The sequence below is a fragment of the Dioscorea cayenensis genome, chromosome 5, assembly GCF_009730915.1.
Source record: "Dioscorea cayenensis subsp. rotundata cultivar TDr96_F1 chromosome 5, TDr96_F1_v2_PseudoChromosome.rev07_lg8_w22 25.fasta, whole genome shotgun sequence".
In the NCBI taxonomy this organism is placed as follows: Eukaryota; Viridiplantae; Streptophyta; class Magnoliopsida; order Dioscoreales; family Dioscoreaceae; genus Dioscorea; species Dioscorea cayenensis.
This window is the reverse complement of record NC_052475.1, coordinates 9,201,060-9,211,805: the sequence shown is the minus strand read 5'-3', so window position 1 is coordinate 9,211,805 and position 10,746 is coordinate 9,201,060. Positions and strand designations below refer to the sequence as shown.

Below are 10,746 nucleotides of genomic sequence, written 5' to 3'. Positions count from 1 at the left end.
TACAAAAATCCAATAATCTATACAAAAAAATCCATAAAATTAGGTATTAATTGAGACTAATCATTATTAATAACAAACATTGTATTATATTATATTTATTTTTTATTTTTTATTTCAACAAATATATTATTATATATATATATATATATAATATTTCGGAGCGGGGACTCCGCGGGGCGGGGAGATCGCCCCCGCCCCACTACGGTGACCGGGGAATTTTATTCCCTCACCCCCGTCCCCTGCGGGGAGAAAATCGGAAATTCCTCACTCAAAATGGGGTGGATCCCCGCAGGGAGCGTGGACTCCCAGTCCCATGCCCATCCCTATCTTTGAAGAAGAAATTTTTCCTTGTTCCAATGTTTGTAAAACCGGAACTGAACCGGGTCAGGACTAGGACACCAAAACATTGTTAAGAGCTAGTTTGGGCCCATTGACTAGAAACTACTAAGGCCCAAAGTCTTGTCCTACCGGTCCCCAAACGGACTCAAAATCCCGCCAGCGACCGAAACGGCGACAGCCAAGCATCCATCACTTAGGCTTTGTTCCTCTTTCTCTCTGATCTCTTCAATGGCGGAGAACGGAGGACCCTCCTTGAGGATCCTGTGCCCTAAGAAGAGGCTAGTTTTTTGCAGGGATCCTGCCATCTATTGGTTGATCGGTTCTCCTCTCTTCTTTCCCCGTTTCACCATCATCTCATCTTTCCGATGCCTCCACTCCCTCCCCGGTGATCCCTTGTCCCCCGACTTCTCCCGAGAAGCAGGTGCGTTTTTTCTTTCCTTTTAATCTTTTAATTGGATTCTGGATCGGTCAATGGATGCTTGTGAATCTGTGATTTTGTACTTTCAATTGAATTTGGTTTTCATTGCTGTTGTCTTTGATCGTTGCTTATTGGAGATTCTGTTTAAACGACACATCAGCTTGCAAAACCTAATTTAAGCATTGCTTTATTTGAGAAGTCTGATTTTTAAAAGCACCCATCCGTCTTGTTGAGCCTAGTGAACTGCATCCTTTACTGAACCTTGGGTTGCTACTTTTATTATAGTCAGTTCTTTATTTAAACCAGCTGTTAAGATTGGCAAAATTCTCAATATGGTGCTATGGAGGATTTTCAATTTTTGTTTTTATGTGGAAGTACAAGCTGCTAAGATAGTTTATCAGCTTGCAAGGTAATGCTATGGAGCAATTTCTATATATATATATATATTATTTTAATGGGAGTGCAAACTGCTAATGAACCATGCTATGGAGCATTTTCTATCTTTGTTTTAGATGGGAGTGTAAACTGCTAAGCTGGTTCATTAGCAAAATTTGCAACTCGCAAGATAGTGCCATGGAGCAAGTTCTATTTTTGCTTTTAGATGAGAATTCAAACTGCTTCTACACAGTGGCAAACAATGATCATATGGCTCTTTTTGTCCTTTATGATCTTACCTTTCTATTCTCTGTTTTCTCATCTCTTCTTTGCATTATCAGTGTTAATATATATGCTGTTATGCGTATGAAACAGGTGGGGCCATTGGAAAAAAATATGCCAAAATGGAGAACTATAGAGATCCATCAATTTAAACAATTAAAAATAATTGATATTAGGATTTTTAGCTATTCAATTTTGATTGTATAAAGTAAAGGTCTTGAACTTGTTGTCAGAAAAATCATTAAGATTCAGCGCACTTGCCTAGTTTTAGTTATTCTTTGTCCTGTGCATTCTGCAGAAAATGATATTTGTGCTTGTCAGCTCTTGAATTTAGATCAATGATTAACTTCTGGACCTCCGGTCATGCGCATGCACACAAACACGAGCACGCATGCACACGCACATGCACACACTCTTTATTATTATTTTCTCAAATTTTTTATTGCAAATACATATGTTTATCGAACTCTTAAGATTTGAAGCTTTTATTGAAACTTAGTATTGTTTTGCATGCCAAATTTTTATTGTTATGAACTGCAAACTTGTAACTCACTATTCTTTTCTGTATTTTATTGAAACAGATGATCTTAAGACATTACTGTTGAGAGGATTTGATCTCATAGGTGTGTTAATTGTCTCTGATGGTCAATTAGAGGAAAATTCTAGCAGAGCAATAGCGACCTCTTTGAAAATGAGAAATTTTCTTTTCAATTCTCAAGAAGAGTATGATATGATTGGTGCCACTTCTGATTTGGAGTCCGGTGAAATTCACTTTTTCTTCTCTGAAACCACAAAGCATAAAAGTATTCAAGCTTTGAGCAATATTATATATGAAGCTAGTCCAGAAAATTACATATGGGACACTGGTTGCCTTTTGAGGTGTGAGCTGGAATTTAAGATGCCTGTCTTCATTCCTGTGAGCAGAGTGTCAGGTATGTAAAACATTCAGATGATATTGTGCCCTTCTTTTTCCTGGAATTATAAATATCGAGTGAAATAGATATGAAATCCAATAGCTTTGGGGACATTTCCCATTGTGTACATGTAGATTAATATGATTATTATTTAAGGTGACATGAAACCGTGCTTATATGTAAGAAGAAAGGAAGTCCCGCTACATACGAAATGGAGATGTTATTTCATCTTAGAGTAAAATTGAGGATTGTCATGTAAACAATTGATTATTGCATTTACTTCATTATGAAATGTTACACATACATACACGCACACACACACAATCACACAGGAGACAATAGGATGACCAATTACTTCAGTGTAAGCAGATGAACCACCTGTTTCATACCTGCTAATAAGGCAGTTGAATTATGTTATTGCATGGTGTAGCATAATTAATAATTTAGCATCTTTCTTCTCATTGTTCTTTTCTTCTCTGAATTTATTTTAAAAGTTATTTGAACCCTTTGCTGCCATTTACTATTTATTTATTTTTTTAATTAGAATATTTAGGCTATGCAATCATAAAACTTTAAGTTCCCCCTGTTTCTAGTCCGTAAGTTCAAGTTTAGAGTGATGCACATATTATAACAAAATTTACATGTTAAAATTGAAGTGCTGTATAATCTTGTTCATATGAACTTTGTAAATCTATTAGTATGAGGACTTGCGTACGAATATTGGATTAAGGTAAGATTCAAAAGAGTATAGTTGTAAGAGATTTGGATTAAGGTAAAATTAAAAAATGTAGAAGGTTTGAAGTGTGGACTAAAGTTATAGAAAGTGTAGAATGTGGACATTTAGGAGTTGGAAGGCTAGTTTGAGAAAGGTTTCTTCATTCAAGTCTTGATTTCCAGATGTTAGAATTCAAATGGTATTTGTAGTAGTTGTACAAGGCTCTAGAACTTTCTGATTTTTTACAAAATGATCACTAGATTTTTTTGTACACTTATTCTATCCACCATCTCAAAACTATTCTAGATTTTTCACAAAAATATCTAGACATTCTTATCCAAGTCTCTAGATGCTTCTTCTCCTCTAGAGTTTTCTCCACTTTTCTAGAACTGCATTAATTGTACCATAACCAATTTGTAATTGATTCCTGACTTCAATATGTGGAATATATGGAACTAATTGAATTTACTTTTTAGTTTATACAAGTAAATATTAATTATCTTCTAGAGGATATGCTATATCATAAGAATGATCATGATATGATTTTCCATTGTCAATTATTTAAGTATATTGCCCTCAATAAAACTTAAGGCTCTGTCTTTCATTCTTAACAAACATATGTTTTGCTGACGCTTTCCACCGGTTGAAAGACTATCATGATTAAACTTTTAAGTTACTTTGTATAAACCAAAAATCTTGATGATATGCTTTTCTGAGGTTTGTATCTTCTTGTAACTAATAAACTTTGTATTTTGCTCAGATGCGGATGATATACTTTCGTCCTCCATCACTGCTGTTGCTGCTAAATTTAAAGATCCTAATGTTGCATACTTGATTGAAATGCCAAATGTAACTGCTGAGGAATCACCCCTTTCAGTTGTATTGCATGGTTCGGGTCTAGATTTTAACCTTTCCAAAAGCATGCCAAGCACTGAAGGGTCCAATATGCAATCTCAAATTTGTGCTGACTTCTGCTCAAAAGACAATTGCATCTCATCGCCCAATGGAGGAGAGGTTAGCTTACCTCTAAAAGAATGCTATGTTGACTTCGCTTTTTAATATTTAAAATATATACAAGGTTTTCTATTTTTTATGGTATAAATCCTCTGCTAGTGTCCTACAGCCTTGAGAATAATTTTGATTAGATTCTAAACTATATTGTGAAGATATTATAGCATTCAGCAAATTAACTCGGGCTATTCTTAAGTTTTGCTCTTTCATCTGTTTGCTAGATTGTCAAAGGGGGGATTGTATTGGAGACATTCCATGTTGTTTATTTCATAACTTGCTGCTCATTTGACGTTAACATTTTTCTGTTTTTGCAATATTTTTTTGAATTTCTAGTTCAAGAATACCAGATTTATTTACAAATGTTTGCATGCTGTTGGTGTAAGTATATAATTGTTCTAAATAGTTTAACATTTCTGATTGGTGCATTCATTAGAGTGCAGATACAATCCAAGTAACTATTTTCTACAAGCAAACAAGGAGAATTGCAAGTTCTGCTGCTCCTTCTGCACAGTATTATCCAGGTGCCGAATTTGGTTGCCATTTAAAATTTTTTTCACAGCCTTCATTTTACATATTTTATATAAATCAGAACCAATGCTCTGACTTGGTATCACTCATAAATACCTATTTTACAGTATCAGAACCAACTAAAGCTGGGTCTATCAGTTTCAAGCTAGATGTGCTCTGCTACGCATCAAAAGACTTTCCTTTGGCTGAAGCTGTTTCTAAATTGCTTGTACCTGGTTTAACTGATCAGCTACTTATTATGAAAAGTGCTATTATGCCCAAGCTTCTCTCACAACATCCACAGGTAACATAACTTTATATCTCTTAACATTAAAAATCTTAGATATTTGTAATGCCTTTCTTGTATCACCATGATTCTAGATAATTATGCTAGTCTTGTAAGTAGTAAATTAGAAAAGGCTGTTGGATTGTTATTTTTGGCAATATGGATCAACCTCAATATATGTGTGTTCATGTGCACGTGCACACTTGTCTTTGTATGCTTACATAGTTGAATTTCTCTTTGTTTGGGATTCCACTAGAATCTCATGTTGATGGCAGATTCTTCTCTATTCAGAGGAGTTGAGCTAAAAAATATTGTTTTCAAACTTCAAGCTGTTGACTGTTCATTTCTTGTACCATTTTCCTTATGTTACTTGCAGGTGTGTTTGATTGTAAAATAACTTCGGATGACCTACTTTATACAGAGTTATTTTAACCCCTCCAACCAAACTCCCTTTATGGAATAACTTGAAATAGGAATATTTTTTCTACAATATTAATAAATAAATAAATAAAATTATTACATCATATTTAAAAGGTAATTGAAAATTAATAAATACCAATGATCAATTAGAACACTATGAATTTAGTTAAAACTATTTATTTTAATTATTATTAGTTTAGTGAAAACTTGGATCAACTTGTTTTAAAAGTTCCTTCCAAAAAAATATAAACATCAAATTCCCTAACCCCACTTATTCGAACTTATTCCAACTTATTCTAGCCCCAGTGAGCACCACCTTAGTGTTTTCGTGTGCTCTTGGGCAGTTTAAGACCATGACAATTTAAAACATCAAATTTTGGCAACATGATCTTGTCTTAGATTTATATTTCCATGTGTGTATTAGCCCATTAGGCTGGACTACAGAGTATAGAGGTTAAATCTTTGGGAAAAGATTTGGCATATTGACTATTAATCATACATCTAGGCATAAATGTAAAGTGGGAAAGTTGACATTAATTGGGGACAAGTCTAATTTTGCTTATTGACTAATAATCATACATCTAGACATAAATATAAGTTGGAAAGCTGACATTTACCGGGACAAGTTTAATGCACCTTTTACCACATGCATAAATCTTGAACTGTAGCTAATTGTCAAAAAGCTTTTAATCCTTTATTAACATATGTTAAAATTTCTATCCTGCCCTTTCCTTCTGCCATTTATGTTTACATGCAAGTTGCTTTCATGTTTGGATTTGATCACACATAATATTAATATAGGTGGATCTGTGTAATTCAAGACTTTCTTGGGAACCATTTCTTGTATCAGGTTGACTTCTGTAATGAATTAATATACTTCCTTTGAAGGTTTAAGATACATATATTTGTAGAATTAGATTTTAAGGAAAGGTAATAAATACTGGCTGTAAAGTAGATGCCGGTTTTTTCTTCAATTGGTTCATCTCAGTTGTTCTTTAACAAATAAGTGGAAGGATAAATCTTGAGTAGGGAATCGTCTTTTGTATCTTGTAACCTCTGTCAACAATTTTAAGTTCTTTTGTCTTGTTCTGCTGGCTTATTTTGTATTGATTTGTTTGTCCTTCAGAAATTGTTATATCAGTTTTTTTCTTTGCAGTTTTATTGACATATATTTAGAAATGCCACTTTTGGTTATGATAATCTGTTTTTGGTTTTGTGTTAGCACTTTTGACTCTATTTATTAGTATGTTTGTATTCATGCAGTCAATTACATAAGCTTTTCCCCGCTTTGTGTGCCACTTCATTTGTATTTAGTATATCGTAAAGCATAAGTGCTTCTTTCTTTATTGTATTCGTTGTGTTTACAGATACGTCCTTATCACTTCTTTCCCTCTGGGCTCCTACATCCAATAACAGCTTTATATGAACTTACGTATGGGGAGAATGAGGAAAAACAAGGTAATGCAGGACCTTCTAACTGAATTGAAATTAAAGTATGAACTAAAATATGAGGAAAAACTGCAACAATTGATGTAATATGAAGATTCCAAACTTATATCAGCCAGGGAAATTAATGTAAAAATTGTGTGATTGAACTTTTATGTTTATTTTGCAGGTGACATTAGAAAATCTTTACATTCCAGGTTGGGTTTGCCCTTGGACCGTCCTCTCTTGCGCATTGTGAATGCATTAACTTTTGGCATCAATGGAAGTGAGGAGGGTAACTTAAAAAAAGTTGGTAATGCTCTTTCTTTTGTCAAAGGAGAGTGACAACTAGTTATAGGTTGTTTTTGTTTGGATTTTTTATATTTATTTATTTATAACAGTTATCTTCTATTATTATGTGTTCTTGACTAAGTGTATTTGGGGTGGAGCTGCAGGTTCTCTCCTGCTCAGGGATGTCCACACTGAAATTGCAGGAAGTGGGGGTTAGTCTTTTTGCTTTCACATTTTTCAACTTGATAAAAATTGGTTTATTGAGTTTCAATCTATCCAAAATTTGTTGGGCTGTTGCTAAATGCTCATTAAAATCCTCTCATTGTTTATTATGTCTTTGGGATGTTGATACGTTATTGCAGTTTCTGGAGGTTTCACTTTTTTGATTGATGGATCATATGAGTACTACCATTATCTACATGGTGGAATCGATGACAATGTAATGACAACTCATCCTTTGTTGTTTACAGATGTTACTATCTTGGTTTGCTCTTGTTTGAAGCAATTCTATTAGGCTTTGGTATTTGTACCTTAATAGATATGCACAATTTGTTTGTGGGCAATGTTCTTTTGTTTATTGATAAATACTCGCTTGCTAATTTCCATAACATATATGCGATATTAGCCCTTGTCTTTATTTAAGTTTCATCCATGCTTGTTTTCTAAATTCTGCATGACTTGGTCTCCACCAAACCACACAGAACACACACATGAAGAAGATAATGTCTGGGCTACGGATTGGATTGTGAACTGTCCATCTATCTAGTGTTGACTTAAATCTGTCTTTTGAGGCTATTATAAACCCAGTTTGTTGCTCCTCATACGCTTTTTCCATAGTTAATGTATCAATTTGTCTTCTATACTATGGCGAATTAATGTAACTGTTAACTCTATTTGTCTAAAATTATGAAGCATTTTGATGTGATACTGAGCAATAGGACTGCTTTACTTATTATTTTGTACCTAATAAATGCTTGCTTGATTATTAATCAATTCTAGGGCTGGGGATGTGCGTATCGCTCTCTGCAAACTATCATATCATGGTTTAGACTACAGCATTATACATCTGTTGAAGTTCCTTCACACAGGTATGGATTTCTTGAAGCATGTAGCTTATATGCTTCATTCAAGTGTCCTTATTGTATTCATTTCATTTATATTCAAATTTGTTCTCTCATAAATTTAATAGTTTAGAATCTTTTATTTGTAAGTATCTCTTTCGTAAGGTCACTATGAGAAGGATGCTGATAGAATTTTCAACTTCTCGTACTCAAAATATTTAAACTATGCTTCTGAGACGTATTTGTGTTTGTATATTCTAAATTAACTGGTGTTTCATTATTTGTAGAGCAATTCAGCAGGCGCTTGTAGAAATTGGTGATAAGGAACCTTCATTTGTTGGTTCCCGTGAATGGATTGGGGCTATTGAATTAAGCTTTGTTTTGGACAAACTTCTTGGTGTAAGCGTACTATTTCATAATCAGTGTCTTGATATTGATAGTATTATTTTTCAGTGTTAACTATTCTTTTTAGGCCACATCTTTGGTGTTCATTTATTGTTCAACTGTTACCATGTGGCATGCCAAAGAAATGCATTTGGCTTACTAACTTACACCTGGTTATCATGTCAGACCACATTATAAATTTGGAAATGATAGAAGGTATTGTAGACCCTTTAGTGTAATTAATCCTTGTATGATATTTTTAACATTGCACCATGAGTTTGAAACTGATAAGAAAATGAAATATTCCAGACATTCCGATAGTTTTGAGTTGCATTCATCTTCATTGTGGCAGTATGGTTATCATTGATAGCATAAGTGTAAGATCATCTTTGTTATGCATTACTGATGGTATGGCAAACCAAATTTGTTGTTTGGACAGATCACCTGCAAGATCATGAATGTGAGGTCTGGGTCAGAGCTTCCAGAAAAATGTAGAGAGCTTGCTATTCATTTTGAGACTCAAGGAACCCCTGTTATGATTGGTTAGTAAATTTCAATGTGAGAAGGTTTCAAGTTATATGCATTTCTTTTTGTTTCTTTCCATTCAATCCACAGTTCATAGAAGATTGCAACTAAAAGCTAAAATTAAAAATAAAATAAATGAGGTTGCCCAGCTAGTGACTAGAGTTGATCAGTTCATTGCTTAATAAATTCTGTGTTAAATTCCTATTGATTTTTTTTCTTCAATTTTTCTGGGTAAAGTCTCCTTAACTTTGAAGGTTGACAACACAAAACATAACTTCTTGCTGAACTTTGTTTCACTAGGGCATGGACAATTTACTGATTTAGTCATTCGTTTTTTTAACTCAGATTACCAATTAAATTATAATTATCTGATACTAATTGTGTGACTATCAACCTTCTTAGGAGTATCACATTTACGCCTAAGTTGCGAAATGAAAAAGAAGCCAGACCCATTTATAATTGATGCCATTATTAATTTCTTATTATACTGATGCAGGTGGTGGTGTTTTGGCATATACCCTATTGGGAGTTGACTTCAATGAAGCAAATGGTGATTGTGCATTTCTTATTCTTGATCCACACTACACTGGAAATGATAATCTAAAGAAGATTATTAGTGGCGGATGGTGTGGATGGAAGAAGGCTGTTGACAGCAAGGGCAGGCACTTCTTCTTGGCCGATAAGTTCTATAACCTTTTGCTTCCTCAAAGACCAAACATGGTCTGATTAAAAGAAATCTTATATTATGACAAAATGAAACATGCAGTGCAAGTGGAACGGGACAACTCAGCATACCAGAATTGTTCCCTTAGTTATGTCACCTTCTTCACTTTATTGGCTCTTGTGGCATGGCTCATCCAGGTGAAGATCATTGATTACATTATATTTCTGGGGTCAGGCGAGATATCTATATCCGCGGCAGTTGATCTATGAGTACTTGGGGTTCCCTTTTAGTAATTTTTCAGAATGTAGCATTGGTGCAATGGGGTAATAGTTGCCTTATGCTTGTATTATAGACGGCGGATTTCTGTTTTTCTTGGCTAAATCTTAAACATTTGATTTGCCAAAGCAGCAACAGATAATTTAATAGATAACGGAATGTGTGGGTTGGTCACCATATCATGGCTCTTGGCCCCAGAGAAAGCATCTCGGAATGGTTGAGGATTGTTTGTTGGAGTGTTTGGAAAACTATTCTGTTTTGTGATGATCCTATATTGTTGGGAAAGTTAACTTTTAAATTTTTTTTTTTTTAATCATGTGGTTTACTCAAACTGTAGTAGTTAAAGTTTTAATTTTAGATTTTTTTTTTAATGATTTGAATTTAATGTGGAAGTGTTTGGTTATTTGGAGGTGCCCATCTTTTGCATGGAGAAGTAGAGGGATAGAATACATACTTTGTTTTTTGGTGTTTGTTCAGTCCGGATGAAGAGATGGAAAGTAGAGTTTTTTTAAATTTTTGGAGGGGGAGCTTGGGGAGCTATTTTATTAATAAGAAAAAAAGGTCTACAAATAGTTTAAATATTACAAACCACAAGCAAAGCCGAAGAGCAAATAAACGAAGAAAAACACAAATACAACAATAAGAAACTAAAAACTAAAAAGAGAAACCAGCAAAATTAAAGCTTCTCATGATCCCTACCCTGGTGAAACAGAGTAATGGAGTGAAGGTTGCGGCCATGAGCTGCCAAATTGTTGGCGGGTCTGATCCAATCAGGAGGAACAAGATGAAGGCGGGGGTTCCCCACTCTGTCAAGCAGCGAGTTGTAGATGAAGTCCACTGGTTAATGACCCGA

General features: G+C 34.4%; 1 protein-coding gene across 1 annotated transcript; it reads left to right on the top strand.

Annotated features, from left to right (window-relative positions):
* The first annotated feature begins 459 nt into the window (after positions 1 to 459).
* Positions 460 to 10,209, top strand: LOC120261886 (probable Ufm1-specific protease). The gene is made up of 13 exons (XM_039269893.1): positions 460 to 760; positions 1,996 to 2,346; positions 3,804 to 4,057; positions 4,488 to 4,575; positions 4,690 to 4,865; positions 6,635 to 6,725; positions 6,883 to 7,005; positions 7,148 to 7,195; positions 7,346 to 7,422; positions 7,983 to 8,071; positions 8,332 to 8,443; positions 8,868 to 8,970; positions 9,450 to 10,209. Exons 1-13 carry the CDS (start codon positions 568 to 570, stop codon positions 9,677 to 9,679), a joined length of 1,935 nt encoding a protein of 644 aa, XP_039125827.1. The 5' UTR covers positions 460 to 567; the 3' UTR covers positions 9,680 to 10,209.
* Positions 10,210 to 10,746: the final 537 nt, after the last annotated feature.

Coding starts and splice junctions, on each gene's coding strand:
- LOC120261886 (XM_039269893.1), top strand. CDS start 568: ATGGCGGAGAACGGAGGACCCTCCTTGAGGATCCTGTGCCCTAAGAAG. Junction 4,866..6,634: donor TTCTCTCACAACATCCACAG/GTAACATAACTT, acceptor TTGTGTTTACAG/ATACGTCCTTATCACTTCTT. Junction 8,072..8,331: donor GTTGAAGTTCCTTCACACAG/GTATGGATTTCT, acceptor CATTATTTGTAG/AGCAATTCAGCAGGCGCTTG.